The sequence below is a fragment of the Poecile atricapillus genome, chromosome 2 (assembly GCF_030490865.1).
Source record: "Poecile atricapillus isolate bPoeAtr1 chromosome 2, bPoeAtr1.hap1, whole genome shotgun sequence".
NCBI lineage: Eukaryota > Metazoa > Chordata > Aves > Passeriformes > Paridae > Poecile > Poecile atricapillus.
The window spans coordinates 16,740,515-16,756,068 of NC_081250.1; the positions used below are offsets into that span (position 1 = coordinate 16,740,515).

A 15,554-nucleotide genomic window follows, 5' to 3' on the forward strand; every position below is an offset into this window, starting at 1 on the left:
ATGAGCTAACAGTCAGCTGACATGGGGAAAAGGTCTTGTGCCCCAGAATCCAGCAGCTGTATGTTCCAGGATGTTTGTACATACAGGTTTGACCACATAACACAAGAAATAAAACTATTTGTGTATACACCTATCTGTATAATTTGATGCAATTCAGTGTGCAGACCCTCCTTTATGAAGTTAATGTGCACCGGTTATTGATAACCCAATTCCTCTCCTCAGTATAAACAAAATCCAGTAAATCCTCTGTAATATTCAATATACCCTTTATGAAGTTTCATGTACAACTGGCAAAATCTGGGCCTTCAAGGAAATCATCAGCAGAAATAGTGGAGAAGCTGTAGTAATAACAAAGGCCAGGTTTTTACAGCTGTGCCAGCTCACCCAGTTCTAAAAGCTGTACCCAAACAGTAGCTTGTACTGGAGGTGAACTACATGCTTCAGTTTTTACCTCTACAGACAGGACTCTAAAATAGTATCAGAAAAAAAGTAGAAAACACTAATTTTCAAATCCTTGCATTCAACATCCTGGTGGGTTTTTTGGTCGAAAATACAATTTTTGTTTACTCTGAACTGACAGAGCTGAAAGCAAATTGTTAATGCAACAGGCAGAATGCAGACTAAATGACCTTAGTTTAGACACTTACCTAAATACCATGTTAGCTTACCTGGGGATTTTTAAATAAAGCGTATTTTTGACTTTTTTCCAAAAACATAATCTTATTCTCAGTGTCTCGAGTCCAGTCTGATAACACTTCAACAACATTTTCATGGTCTTCAAAAAACCTTTCTGGAGAGACAGAGAAGATAATGTAAGACATTCAAACTGTTCCTGCCCTCTCCAGAGGCTGCGGAAATTCCTATGTAAGAATGTAATCATTATCTGATGTTCACTCACTCAGGGCTGGACAGTTCAGCACTCTTTTCCCACTGCACAGACGGGTGCAAAACCCACATGAAATTGTGTCACATGGAAGGGCAGAGCGGCTACAGATGCCTTATGTAGCTGTGCCATGCAGGATTCCCCCTGCATCTCTCTGCTGTCACCTGAAGACTGCAAGAGATGGAAACAGTGACCTGCCAGGAGTAGATGATTACACCCATGTTTTTCATGGCTTTCTGCTTTTGATTGATTTTGCTTTTTTTAAGGTTTGCAGTATTACAGATTGAGGGATGGGAGAAGGGGTATATATAAATGATAGCTAATGAAATGAAAAAAAAAAAAGTAAAAATTTATTTATTTGTTCTTTTGCTTTACTTCTTTACAATGAAGATTTATTTTTTTTGTCAGCAGGAAGAATTCTATGCACTGAAAAGAAAATGTTTGGTTTCAAGCAACTGTATTTAAAACAACAAATATCAAAACAGAAAATACGAAGATAGACTGAGAACTGATGTCAAGATATACTGGTTCACCCAGCATCTCTGTAGCTAAAAACCTTACCAGGGATGTGAGAGACCTAATGTTAACTCTGTCCCGTCCTGATCTGCTCTGAACCCCAGTCCTCCACCAAGAAAAGCCACAGGGTGTGCTGAGACTAGGAAACTGATCTTTTCTGCTTCAGTTTCATTTATAAAAGATTGTTCAATAGTAACACAAAACCCCTTTTAAAGAAAAAGGAATTCAGCTTAACCTGACAGTTCATTTTGGAGGGTCCCAACCTGCACTTTTTTACAAATTCAGTACTGAGATAGGGAATTAACTCAGCTCCAATTTTCAGTAGGATTCTGGCAATTTTCTGGGAACAGCCGTACCCATTTCTGTGGTCTGTGGTGATCACATCTTCCAATGGCCTAGACTGGCCTGGCATCAGAGGAGGTAACAGAGCACACATTCTGTAGGCTTTGTTTAGCACTTGTTACTTTTGACAAGGGTTAAGTACATCCCATCCAACCCGTATCTTGTGAATTAATTAATTTCACAGAATGGGATAGCTTCAAGACCCATTTGCATGTACACAGTAACTTTTAACATCAACAACAAAACACTCTTCATTTAGCAGCTGGTACTTCTGCAATGCACTAGAAATAGAAAGCACTATATAAAACCCCGTTAATGGTTTGAAGGGTGAACAGTAGCTTATAGTTTAAGATAGGCATGAAACAATTCTCAGACAGCAACACTAATTTTTGCCACATATATTTTCATTTGTTCATTTGCTGCACCAGGATTTTCTTGTATGAAAAATGTGATTTTATGATCACCAGGAGAGTCTTTTCAATAATTACTTTTACCTTAAAAAAGTCAAATCTAGATGACTATTATAAAATTAAAATAGTCTTTATTGCAAAATAGATGCTGGTCTATACAGCCCAGTGTTACATCACCATCTCACTACTGAGATTGTGATATTTAAAATGTATTTAATTTTAAACTGTAGTTTATTTTATTTACAATGGTAGTCTTTCAAAATAACCATATATGTAAGACAACCTGTCAAGTATCCTGTGATATAAAAGTAGTTTGGACTTTCAGTTCAGCAAGAAATACTTGCTGCTCAGATTTGCTTCTTAAAGTAAAGGTGATTTTATTCTATTTAATACTAACGTGGAGAGCAGGCAGATAGATGAAGTGCAGAAAAGTTCTGTCTTTGTGCTGATAGTAATAAAGTCATCTAGAGCAGCCAAGAAGTATACTGACAAAAATAAAGAATGGCTCACATTGTTCTGATTTTGAACAAAATTAGCTGCATGTTGTTGTGCATTGGAAGCAGAAGAAAGAACATGTACTGTTCCACTCATATTGAAACTTCCTTCTGCAAACAAAAAGGCTGCGGTCGCAGCAGATCTGGACCTGGTAATAGATCACTGCATCAGGAGTTAATAGATTTTTCCATTTTTCTTGAACCAGATACAAGTTTATTTCCTTTGGTGCTTTTCTTCTGTCCTGGCTTTTAAAATAATTTTAATTCATTATTAGAGTAATTCCTTACTGTACCAATACCCTAACACTAACTAAAATCACCTAGCATTAGCTGGGACAAAAGTAGCACAAGTAATTTTTACAAAGAAAATTCTAACCATTAACCCCAATGTTTGTAGCAAACTGATACCTTCAGTTTTAATTGCATGATGGGAAATTCAAGTATCTATCCAGATTATGAAGAAACATATTCTTTTTAATGACTATGGAGATTAAGAAAACAATACATTTATGTGCTGTCATTCCAATACTCAGACATGTTTGTCCAAGTCATACTGGACAAAAAGGGAGCAACATTCTAAGATAGGAAAATACTCCAAAATTATTCAGTGACTTTTGTCAGATTTTTGATCTAGGGTCAAATGACATTTCCAGTATGTCCTTAGTTAAGATAAGCAGGTACAAAAGAATGCAGCACCATTATCTTAAGTAGCAAGAACAGACTGGCAGTAAATTTATGCATCACTCTTACAAGCAGATGAGCACCTACTTGCTCATGACCAGTCAGGCTTTTTTCCAGTTATTTTTAAATTTCTATCATTTAGTTTAGCAGAGTGACTACACCTGGGGCTCTTTTGAAGTGCAATATTGATATTTGACTTAATTTGTGAATTTTCACATCTCTGCTGGGAGACTGTAAACTGAGAACGTTAAAGGCTGTTTGACAATTTCCCATTTTGCTAGGTTAAATGTGACTCTGAAAGAAAGTCATGGCAATTTTCCTTCTCCTTTTGATGTCATACCTTTTCAGTCTGGAAAATAAAAAGATTCTGAAATATTTCACAATTAGAGAATACTCTGTTCTTAATGGAAGAAACCTTGAAGCCTTTTTCAAACAAGACTCATTATGCTGCACAGAGCAATTTCTAAGTTTTGCACAGCTGTTTCTCAGGACCTGGAGGCCAGGTTAATTACTCCATAAGTCATAACTTACCATCAGCAGAGCTGTAGCCCCATCACAGAGCAGTATCCTGGACACAGCTACACTTATGAAAATGATTACCACAAATGAAAAGCATTAGAAATGACTGAAACACTTCTCACAGAGACTTGTTTAATGACATTTGTTTAGCCAGTACGTAATACATGCCTGCTGACAGCACTCCAACACTGCATCCTCTCTTCAAAAAGTGGATTTGAGTACTGGTGTGTTTAGGATTGTCATCACCTTGAAATTCACATGGCTCCTTCATTTTGTGTAAAATAAAATAATGAAACTGGTGAAAAGCAAGGAGCCTTCCGCAGGTCACAGCACAGCTGAATGGACTCATTTCCACAGCAAGAACAACCCAACCATATTCCCTCAGCATCCCTCATCTTAGAGTCTGTGATGTCACATTGCCAGGCGACACATGGGCCAGAGAAATGTTACTATCTTTTCAAGATTACCAACACTTATCTGATCATTCAAGATGACCAGCCCTCTACCTATTTGCTATGTGCTATGTTACTACACTTACCAATTTGCAGCTCTGGGTACATCTCATAGAGACACCAGTCAACGTTGCAGTCACAATGGGTTTTCTCAAAGAGATTGTCCAAAACATCCCGCGCCACCTGACGCTCATCCACCATTAGAGACTTTGTGCTGTTATCATTCATGTGCACCTTGATAACAAGCTGAGAACAAAGTCACACAAGAGTCACTTAACTTCAGAAGCAAGAAAAAGCCTACTCTGAATCTGCAAACACAGATAAGAAAGATAAAGGCTGAAGGTCAAAGGCTGATTCAAAGGCATCCTGTCCTACAGCAAGCTGAGAGAATAAAACAGCTCCGAAGTTTTCACATTACAATGCCAACAAAATAAAGATCTTTTCTCTAAAAATAAAATTGAGCCTTGTCCTATGCATGATTTCAGGAAAGGTGAAATTGCCATGAAGAAAAAGCAGAAGCTAATCTCTTCTCTGAATCTACTACATGTGCAATTAAGGAAAATGCTTGTTAGGGAAACCAAGTACAAAAGGACAGAACGTCCTTAATGCAAGTTACAAATGTGGAAAATTCTGTTTTAAATAGAAAAAGAATGGAAGAATCTTGCCATGCCAACAGAATAATGTGAAACTGGATTGTATTAAGATGGGCCAACATCTTGGACATCAAGATAGTCCAACAGTCATCAGTAAGAAAACAGACGAGTTCACAGAATATGCTGAATTGTAAGGGACCCATCAGAATCATCGAGTACAACTCCTGGCCCTGCACAGGACAACCCCAAGAGTCACACCATGTGCCTGAGAGCATTGTCCAAATGTTTCTTGAACTCTGTCAGGGTTTGTCCTGTGACCACTTTACTGGAGGACCTGTTCCAGGCCATTCTCTTGGGTTCTGTCAGTGGCTACCACTGAGAAACGATCAGTGAATGCCCCTCCTCTTCCCCTCACGAGTTACTAACATAGATTAAAATAACCTGAGACACCCATTACTTCTTTGTATGGTGAAGTATTTGTTAAACATGAAACACAGTGAACTTTCTTCAGAGAGGAACAATGCGAGAAAATGCTGAAGTAAATAAAATGTGATAAAGAACTGGAAGTACATTGTAAGAAAGTGCTTAAAATGCTCCATTAGTACTGAAAACAGTAGAATAATTCTCTAAAAGGTCTGTACATTGCTGGTGAGTTGGAACTACTTTCCATGTAGTCTTGTTTAAATAGCTCTTTATTTTAAATTGTGTGCATAAGAATCTTTGGCTCTGTAGAGACAATCTGCGTAAAAGGTCAGGTAGAAGCAGAGTTATGATCCCCAAGAAAAAATCCACACTACCTCTGAAAAGCAAAAAACAAATGTAACAAAAGCTATGAACTTGTTTTGATTCCAATCCTTGTAAGAAGAATCTTCTGTAAAATAAGCAGCTGAGCCGTAGTGCAGATTAGAGAGAAAAGAAGTGTTGTGCATGCATAATCTAACACATTTAAGGTAAAAGGGAATTTTTGTCTGGTTCTAACTGACTGCTCAGGAACATGCATTCAGCTGCCATCTTTACAGAATCACAAAACAGCCGAGATTGGAAGGCACCTCCGGTGGCCATCCAGTCCAGTTGCCTGGGCAAGCAGGGTCACCTAGAGACCAATGGCCAGGACCCTGTCCAGGTGGTTTGTTACCATCTCCAACGAGCGAGACTCCACAATCTGCCTGGGAAACCTGTGCCAGGCTCACCCAACCTCACAGTGAAGAAGTGTTTCCTGTTTGTGCCCATTGCCTCTGGTCCTGTCACTGGGCAGCACTGAAGAGGGCCTGGCTCCATTCTCTTTGCACCCTTTTTTGAGGTTTTTCTAGAGATAGACAAGCACCACACAGAGCCCTCTCTTTGCTAGGCAGTCTCAGCCTTTCCTCACAGGAGAGATACTCCTATCATCTTCATGATATTTTCTGATCATCTTTCATTGGAATGGAACTCTCTTGAGTTTGAAGGAGGTGATCTTTAAATATTAACCAGCTTTCTTGACCCCTTCTTCCCACCAGGAAGTCCCACATGGGATTCTTCCAAGCAGATCTCTGAAGAAGCCAGTCTGCTCTCCTAAAGTCCAGAACTGTGAGCTTGCATTTATCATCCCTGCCATCTGCCCTCTGCTTTTAGTAGAAGAGAGAAGACCAGTTTTCTTGACAATGTTTAGTCAATTTAGAATTCAAGAATGACTCAGTAATTTTATTATAGTGACAGTCACAAGATTGAACCTTATTTCTACTGTATGATTCCAAATATTCAGGGGGGGGCGGCAGTGTGTGTGTGGGGGGGGGGGGGGGGGTGTGGAAGAAAAGTCTCCCAAAGGAGAACTGCCAACATATCAAAGAAAAGAGGGTGACCAGTGAGCACTCATAACTTTAGTTACAGAGTCAACATTGGTGAAATCCTCATTAATTTAATAGGGATTAGCTAAATCCACATCCACTATGAAGAAAAGTTTAATACTCCTGGAATCACCACAGCATAAGTAAGCAACATTTTCACGTACACTCTGCTTTCTCTAAAGCAACTTATCAGAACAGTGGGCTTTGCCCCAACACTGATAAAAAGAGAAAGAGACAGCATTTTCCAAGTCCTCCAAAAAATAAGTCCCTTGGAGGCAGCATTCTCCTAGAGACATCTCTTGGGGTGGGTGATGAGAGCTCCACTGAGTATCTTTACAGATAAAGTATGGAAGAGCCTAGTCATTTTAGTAAGAAATTTATTATTAAGAAGAATGTTAACGGTTTTGTAGGTGGTAGCTCTTATGGTTATGGCTCACCTTTTTAACTTTGGCTTCCTTCAGTTTCTCCAATGCAAGTTTAATCTTGTCAGCTTTAGCCTTTGCTTCTAGTTCTTCCTGGAAAGACACAAGATATTTGATATATTTCTTGTTAAGTAATCTCAGCAATTTATATTTACTTGAAGAGGGTTGTTTTCTTGACAGAAGGCTTGTCACAGCAAACTTCATACATACAGATAATCTCTAGCCTTCCTTGACCTAATATCCTTCAGCCAAAGCTGAATCATTGGATTGATTTACAAGTCAAATGTTCCCTGCTGTTGCTCAGTCATAGTTCTTACATGATCTGTTCCTCAAATGCTACAGGAATTCCTGAAAACTGGATTCTTCTATGTTTCTGTGCATACAGCTGATACAAAAGAGAAGGTGAAGGAAGATCTAGCCTGAGTGAAATAGCATTGTGGTTGGAAGAAAACTCTCTTCTAATTAGGGTAAGAGAACTAGTATTTGTAGGATTTTACTGAACTTTTGGCTTGCAATTACACCACTTGTAATTTATACTCTGTGTTCAGTACACTAGCTTACTTTGGTTTGCCACATATGATCTCTTATTGCACAGATACTTACTGAGAACACCTCCATTAATTGGATGATCCCATGGCTTTTTATTCTACTAATGGAGCTATTCATATTAACAGACTGTTAGATAGAGCACACAAGTTCATTCCAGCTTTTGCTGAATGCCACAGCCACAGTAAGAATCCCAAAAATCTCAGTATCACCCAGCTCTCCTTTAACAAAACAGCTCTATCAATATCATGCCTCTCTCTTAAGATCAATGGCATTTGTGATCCAAGAAGACTCTGGATCCCCAGGTGCTGAGAATTTTAGCTACATGTACCAAATGCCAGTGCCTAGTGCTGCCTCTGTGACTGCTCTATAGATTGGGACTGTTCCTTTATGCCATGTCTGTTCCAGAAGTCTCCTCCTGTCACATTAGGAGCTGGAAAAGCACATTTTGGACAGCAAGTGACGGTGGTTCCTGGGGCTGCCTTGGACTCCTCCAGTACTACTTGAGCATTCAGTTTCTTTCCAACTTAACATCCCTGTTGCCTCTTCTGAAGTCTCTGTTGCCACTACTGAAGTCTGTTTTGTCAATGCTTTTTTGCCTCTCTGCTGATTTTTGCTGTCTCTGTTGCTCTCTTACTATCAGCTTCCTTTGTTTAAAAGGGGTAAGATTTTGTGCTACGCTGTATGCTACTCACTGGCTACCAACTTCCAGTCAAGGACTGTGGGAGAAACTTCCTGTTCTGCTTCCACACAAGATTTCTATTACCATCAGCCCCCACTTGCTACCCTAAAGTCAAAATTTTTAGTGGCCTTTGCACCGAGAGAACTGGCTACAACTCATGGAAGATGCACTTGAAAGAAACTAAGCCTTCTTCCCTGTTGCTGAGATACCATGCAATCATAGCAAAAAAGAGCAAAGAAAGCTATCTTGTTCATCCCAAGTTTTGAGGGACGTTCAACAGCACCTCAAATATTCCTGACTGACATCCCTCCTGCTAAATTAAACATCTTTTGTTTTATCACTGCTTCAAGCATGTTTCCTGTTATCAAATTCTCTACTATAAATACCATGCAATCAGTTAAAAATATCTCCTTTTTTCTCTGCAGGTGTGGAAATTTGCATTGCTATAGCTTAGCAGTGCTTAACTTAGAGAATTGAAAAAAAAGATTCTGTAGTTGAACACAAGCAGTTGCACAAAGGTGGCTGCTGCAGTGAGGCTGAGTGTTCAGAGGGAAAAGCACACACTTCTCACACTGTGGCCCTCCCCTTACCACCTCTCTGCAGCAAGCAGGAAAAGCATCTTAACCAAAGTGGTTGAGTGTGGTGTGAGCAGGCTTTCTGATGAAAATTTTAGGCAGGTATAATTCACGCCTCACCTGCATGTGACTTGTGTTGAACAGAGGTCACACACTGTATAAATCTGTGCAACAGAACTCTCACCTGACAGCCTTCGTAGTTTCATAAGCTTTGACTTATTGCAGAAAAAGGAAATAAGCTATCAGATGAAAAATTTTAGCAGTGTTAGAAATGCTTTGACAAGCTACAGGATTTGTTTTCCTGCTACAGTATCATCACCACACTTTCTGGATCTTTTAACAGAAGCACATAAAATTATCATGTCAATAGAAAATGAAGCCTTATTTAGCTGAAGGCCAGTTTTAAAAAGAAATGTCAGAGTTTATGGAAACTAATGACACAGCTCTATGCTTCCCTGAAAGAAAGGCCCTACTTTATTTTGGCACACCTAAAGGTTAGAAAATAGGGTCTTAATATCACGGTTGCATTGGGAATTACTAACACTGTTCTTATTTGACTGTGGATAACACAAGTGTGTTAAACACAATGTCAGCCTTCATTGGCTCAAGAATCACTTATCAAGAATCCTGGCTAACAGGAATGTGAATTTTGATGACAAAAAATACATTCAACTTACAGCTGAATTTCATTCTACTGAGCAGAAATGTCATGTCAAAACAAATACTAATCAAGAAAATTAATATTAATTTGAAATCAATTCTTTCCATATTAATTTTAAATGGTTATTACCTCCATCATTCAACCTGTGTAATAGCCCTGTGGGCAATTTTGTGGACAGTAAGCGACAGTGTGTATGCCATTAGTATTTGAATACAACCTGTATCATAAAATGAGAAAAAAGGCTGCAGGAAAAAGCCGAACCAATGCCTTAATGAGGGAATAAAGTATTGTTGTTATAGTCCTTAGAAATGCTTCTACAACCTGTTCCTATCCTCCTCTGACACTCCCTGAATCTGGAAAGAGATCAGGGAATATCGTTAGAGATCAGTCTCAGAGGAACAGTTCAACTGAGGGAGAAGTGACTTTTGGCTACATTTTTTTTTCATATAGAATTCCAGTTGTGTTTAGCAAGAACATACTCTTCTCACTCTAAAATCTTTGACTCTCAGGTAATGCCCAATGTCAGCTAATAAAGAATTAGCTCAACACTCAATGGAAAGAACAACACTCAATGGAAAGAACTTCAGCACAGTTGATTTCAGTGAGCTTTAGATCCCAGCATCATAAAAATGCTGTCTGGAAGGGAGGCCTGAGGGTCCATAGTCAAGCTCCTGTCCCAGGCAAGACGGTCACCAACCTTAGATCATGTCAGTCATGATTTTGCCTAGCAAAGTTTAGAAAACCTTTAAAGAAAGGGAATCTGGGATCTCTTTGGGTCACCTGTTCCAGTGCTGCACCACCATCTGAAGAGGGAAAATATTTTCCTAATGTCCTGTCTGAAACTACAAAGCTACAACATGTAGCTCTTGCCCCTTCCATGTCAGTCACCTAAAACTACCATGGAAGAATTTGCCACCACCAGTTTTTTTTTATCCTTCAGGTATTTGTAGGCTGTCATTAGATCACTCCCCAGTCTCCTCTGTCAGACTAAACAAGCACAGCTCAATCAGCCTGTCCTTGCTGGCCCCTTATCACTGCACGCCTCTGGCAATTCCATCAGCTCTCTGCTGGACACTCTCCAGTATCTCCACAGTGCAATATTCCAGGAGTGGGACCACCAATGCCAAGAGAAAGCAACAATAACTCCCTTAGTTTGCTGGCCATACTCCTCCCAACAGAGGCCAGTTTCCTGTACTGAGATGATCTTTCACTAATGGTTCTTATTCACTGTGGTATCCAGCAGGATCTCCTTTCCACCAGGGCTGCTGCTCAGCCTGTCCTCTCCCAAATTGTACAAATGGTAATTACACCCCAGGTGCAGGACCTCATACCTTGCTGGGTTTCTGAGAGTTTTGCTGGCCTAGTCCTCATGTTTTAAGTCTCCTTGCATTGAAGGTCTGCCAGTGATCTTAACAGTCAATGCCCTTAATTAAAAGCATCTTCAGCACATCTGCAGGTGGGTTTTTATATCATCACTCGAGTCACAGATGAAAATGTTAAACAATATAAACACCAGTGCTGATCCCACTTGCTACCAGCCAGCAAACCATTAACTTACTAGCCCTTGAGTCTGGCCAGTCTCAGCCCACCTAACCAGCTACCCTTCCAGAGCATACTTGTCAGCTGACAAACCAGACTTGGAACTTAGAAGCTTAGTACTTCCTTAAAGATCATGAGTCTAAATCAAGATGGGGAAATGCTTGAAGGAAATGGATAGAACTCATCTTGACGGCATCTCTTCTGTATCAGTCATACTAGTAAAAAAAATACTTCAGCTTTTGAAGCTATTTTGCTTCAAAAAACTGGTATTTTGCAAATGTTTATATTCCTTTAAGAGAGGACGTTAGCTATTATTTTTGAGATGCAGAACAATAGCAAAGCTTCTCCCATATGTTTATCAGTTTCATTCTTCAAACAGAGTTGAAGGGTCCCATGCATCAAATGAAGCTTTATCCAGTGAATCACTTCTCATCCCATCAGACATACACGATTTTTCCATCTAATTTTCTGTTCCTTTTGCTGAATATGTCTGCTGTATGATTCCAAACACAGGGGCAGCAGTGATGCTGAGGTGATTCATATTCAGTTTGTGTGGGCTTTTAAACATCAATGAATTGACCACGGTTTTAAGGAAAACTGACTGATACTTTTCATGTTCCCTAAAATATTTCCATTCCCCAAATGTAAACATCTTCTTTCAATCACAGTTACTGTGACCATGAATACTGAAAGAGATATATTTGTGTATTTCATGATTTCAGATTCATTTTTTGGGGGGGCTGCATCACTCTTTTAATGCCTTCTCTTCACAGGGCTGTGACAGGGCAGAATTCTCACACTACCTCTCCACAATCTCACATCAAAAAAATACTACAAATATCACATTTTATTTCAGTTGTTAAAACAGCTCTGCAAGAAATACAGACATGGAGAAGGTAGTGATAAGTCCAAAATTTTAGATACAGGTAAACCAGTTGTTTATAAATAGTTATAAATAGTTACCTACTGGTAACTTTGGCACCTCCTAAGAGCATTTGTCCCCTATTGCAGATAGTCATCATTACTTTCTTTCAAGGGCAAGACCAAGAAGAGCACTAATTCTGTATTAGGACCAGGAGAGGTACTTTCTTTTGCCCCTGGATATGGTCACCTAGCAAATGCTGAGTTTTACACACATGAACAGCCTTTCCTATTGCAAGAAATCACTTAGGCCAAGGATGGAGCCAGGAAACATCCACCAATTTTTGTCATCAGTACAAATAGCACAGACTGCAATGAACACACACAGTGACATCTTCACAAAGTGGAGATCATTGGCTATGCTGTGCACTGATGCCAAAACCAAATTCTTTATAAGAAGATATTAACTGATCAGTGCTTCTTAAAATGATTCAGTGATACATTTTCTGTTACAATAAACCATTTGCAATGATTATGCCTATACTGGGCTATCAAAATGATGATTAGAAAGATGAAAGAATGGGTAATAGTTCAAGGAATAGGCAGAAACTGTTGAGACCACAACAGCAGAAATTTCACTCCAGAGTTCAGGCACGTTTCAGCATTGCACAACCTTCCCAAGATGTATCTGCCTGGGAGATCCACTGGTGTTCCAGTATCAAATATCCCTTACAAAATGACAAAAACTAGTGAATGCTTAGAATAAGGTTCCACCCAGACTCACCTGAGTAAGTGGCTCAGGAGGAGGTGGTGGCGGTGGTGGTGGAAGTTCTGGTTCAGGATCTGGAGGCGGAGGGGGCAAATCATCCTCAAACTGTCCAGTAATGGTAACATAGGGACTTACTTTAGAATAAATGTCACTATTCAAACCTGTTGAAGGCTGAGTGACTGTACTTTGCTGGTTGCAAGAAGTTGTTTTCTGGGTTTGTAAAGTTTTCTGTTCAACATCATTAAGGTCTGCTACAAGATCAGCCATTAAAGCATCCAGGTCTCTGTCCTCTAGGGCATTTAGCGATTCTGTAAAGAAAACCACAAAATGTGTCAGAGACTGAATGCAATGCAAAGCACTGTTTCCAGTTCAGCAGAGATTAAATTACAGAAGGCATGGTTACGGGGTTATGGGAAAGGAAACAACATTTTACATGGGTCCAAGAAACAAACATGCTTTTGGAATAGCCATTAATCTGGTTGTACTGAAGTTCAGAGTACAAGGAACTCTAGAATACAAACTAAACAGGACAGGAAGCTTCAGTTCCAGTGATACAGTCTCAGGCCCTTATGATGTTACAAAATATGCCCCTGATCCTGCCAGGTTACTGGGTACCCGCTTCGTGATATGAGTGTAAGAAATTCCATGAGCTCCCATTAGGCTGTAAGCGCATACATAAATGCTTAGCAAGTTCTGGAACAGCATACAACAAACCACGTAACTGAGGCCTAGATCAAGAATATCTCCATATATTACTATGATACACCAGTAAAATGAAAATTAAGCAGAATCAAAGAATATTGAGACACAATAAACTGCATGGTATCATCTGTAGCACATCAGTAATGTGTGATCTGTGACACACCACATGGATGATACACCACACATGTTTTTGAGGACCCTTTAAGCAAGGAACAAACAAGAAAGTCTCTTTCAAAAGCATCTTATAAACCAGATAGAAACAATTTAATTTTTTCTTTCTGTTTTATTTTACTCTGATAGAGTATAAGATAAAATTCTATACCAGAACTTCACATGTAATTTGTGGTTGTTTTAACTAGCAATGGTGTAAAGACATACTGTGAAGCAAAACCCTGTAGGATGTTTTAGCTTTCTAGAAGAGAAAGGTTCTTTAAGATTGAACAGTCAATGGTTTAAATCTCTCTAAAGAGTCCAGTTAAGAAATAAATAAATTACCCACTGGGAAAACTTTTAAGTGAGATTTTGAGAGGGATAAAGAGCACTGAATTAGATACTCAAAAATGCCAATATAGTCCAATAAAGAAAAGTCATTCATGAGACTAAGTGTGAACATGTCACTAGGCCACCGCAGTTAACTCTGCTCTCCCTGTTAATATAGTATTTAATACAATTTTCTTTACAGTGGGGAAGTTGGCTTATGATCCTCTCTATTAACATAGCTCTACCCACTTTACAGATAGAGTCTTTAGGAAAGTCCAAGAGGGAACTGATCCTGGGACAAAGCCAGAGGTTAACACCAACTCAGATTACTGTAAACAACCAGCCCTCACTCAAAAAAACCAACAATAAACCAAACAACAACAAAAAACAAACAAAACCCAAAACCAAAACCAAACAAAAAAGTCCCAAACTAAACATCAAAACCAAACCAAAGCAAAAAACCCTAATCACAAACAAAATCGAAAGAGGAGTTCTTCAAACTCAGATATACCCTCTCATTTGGCTTGCCATACAGCCTCAGCAAGCAGCTGTACATGCAAAAGTAACAGTGCAAACCTACATGAGAATAAGCACTGAAAAGTGGAAGCAGCTGAAGCTGGTACTTCCACTGGAAAGAAATGCTTATGCAACTCTGACATCACATTGAGGAACTTTGTCTTCCACCAAGTTAAATTTTTACATTAAAAAGGCTACATTTTAGTAAGTTATTTGGAAGACTCCTCATTTTTGTTTTCCTCTACACTCAGACATTTTTAAAAGCCTGACTTTTATTGAAACTGAGTAATGTCCCAAAAAATTGTTCCCTTTGAAGTTTCCCAAATCAAGACACAAAAATATACCTTCTCCTCCAACAAAACAGGGTTATTTTGTTTGGTTTGGGGTTTTTGGTCAAGGGTATGTAAAGATTTTCTTCTCATTTGTTGCTGTGAAGTATTTTAAGCAAGCATAAAAGGCATGATAGAGTCCATTTGGCTACTTACCATTTAAATCTTTAAAACCAACTGTAAAGCTAAAGTCATTGTTGGACACCTTGGGGCATGGAGGTGGTACAGTCTCCACTCCTAAACTCTGTTAAGGTAGAAGAAAAAAATGGGTATCAGATGATATAATTACTATTACATACATTAACATTTGAAAATAAATTACCTGAACTTATCTAATGAATTAAATTCTTCTTCAATAAGAGAATGACACACACTGGTTTCTCAGATTATGTTGGACTGGTAAACTTACTAGGGCCAGGACAAGGGTTCAAGCACTGTCTCACAATCATGGCAAGGGTTTTGCATGCTTCTCAATACAATGTTGAAGGCAGCAACTCCTTTCAGGCAACACCTGGGCTTGGTTTGGGGAACAGGAGAGAACTGGACTGTTTCTTATGGAGACAGCAGGCAAAGCCAGACTGTTTTTTAGCTTTCTTGGGTTTTTTGAAGTGGGATGTGGAAAGAGTTTAGCTGTGTACACATTTGAGCCACAGTGCCATTTTCTTTCCAGAGTGCTTTATTTATCAATATAAATGAAATCTAGCTGTTGCTTTCTCCTCTTGTTTGAAAAAAATCCAAACCCAAATACAACAAACAAAG

At 39.1% G+C, this 15,554-nt stretch overlaps 1 protein-coding gene across 1 annotated transcript in view; it reads right to left on the reverse strand.

Annotated features, from left to right (window-relative positions):
- The window catches only part of APBB1IP (amyloid beta precursor protein binding family B member 1 interacting protein), a 65,597-nt gene that overhangs the window by 31,578 nt on the left and 18,465 nt on the right, over nucleotides 1-15,554 (reverse strand). The window contains exons 3-7 of the mRNA XM_058832960.1: nucleotides 14,952-15,039; nucleotides 12,784-13,076; nucleotides 7,151-7,228; nucleotides 4,384-4,543; nucleotides 669-790 (exon numbers count right to left, since the gene is read on the reverse strand). Of these exons, the coding sequence (XP_058688943.1) occupies nucleotides 669-790; nucleotides 4,384-4,543; nucleotides 7,151-7,228; nucleotides 12,784-13,076; nucleotides 14,952-15,039 (741 nt within the window). The remainder of the gene's footprint in view (nucleotides 1-668; nucleotides 791-4,383; nucleotides 4,544-7,150; nucleotides 7,229-12,783; nucleotides 13,077-14,951; nucleotides 15,040-15,554) is intronic.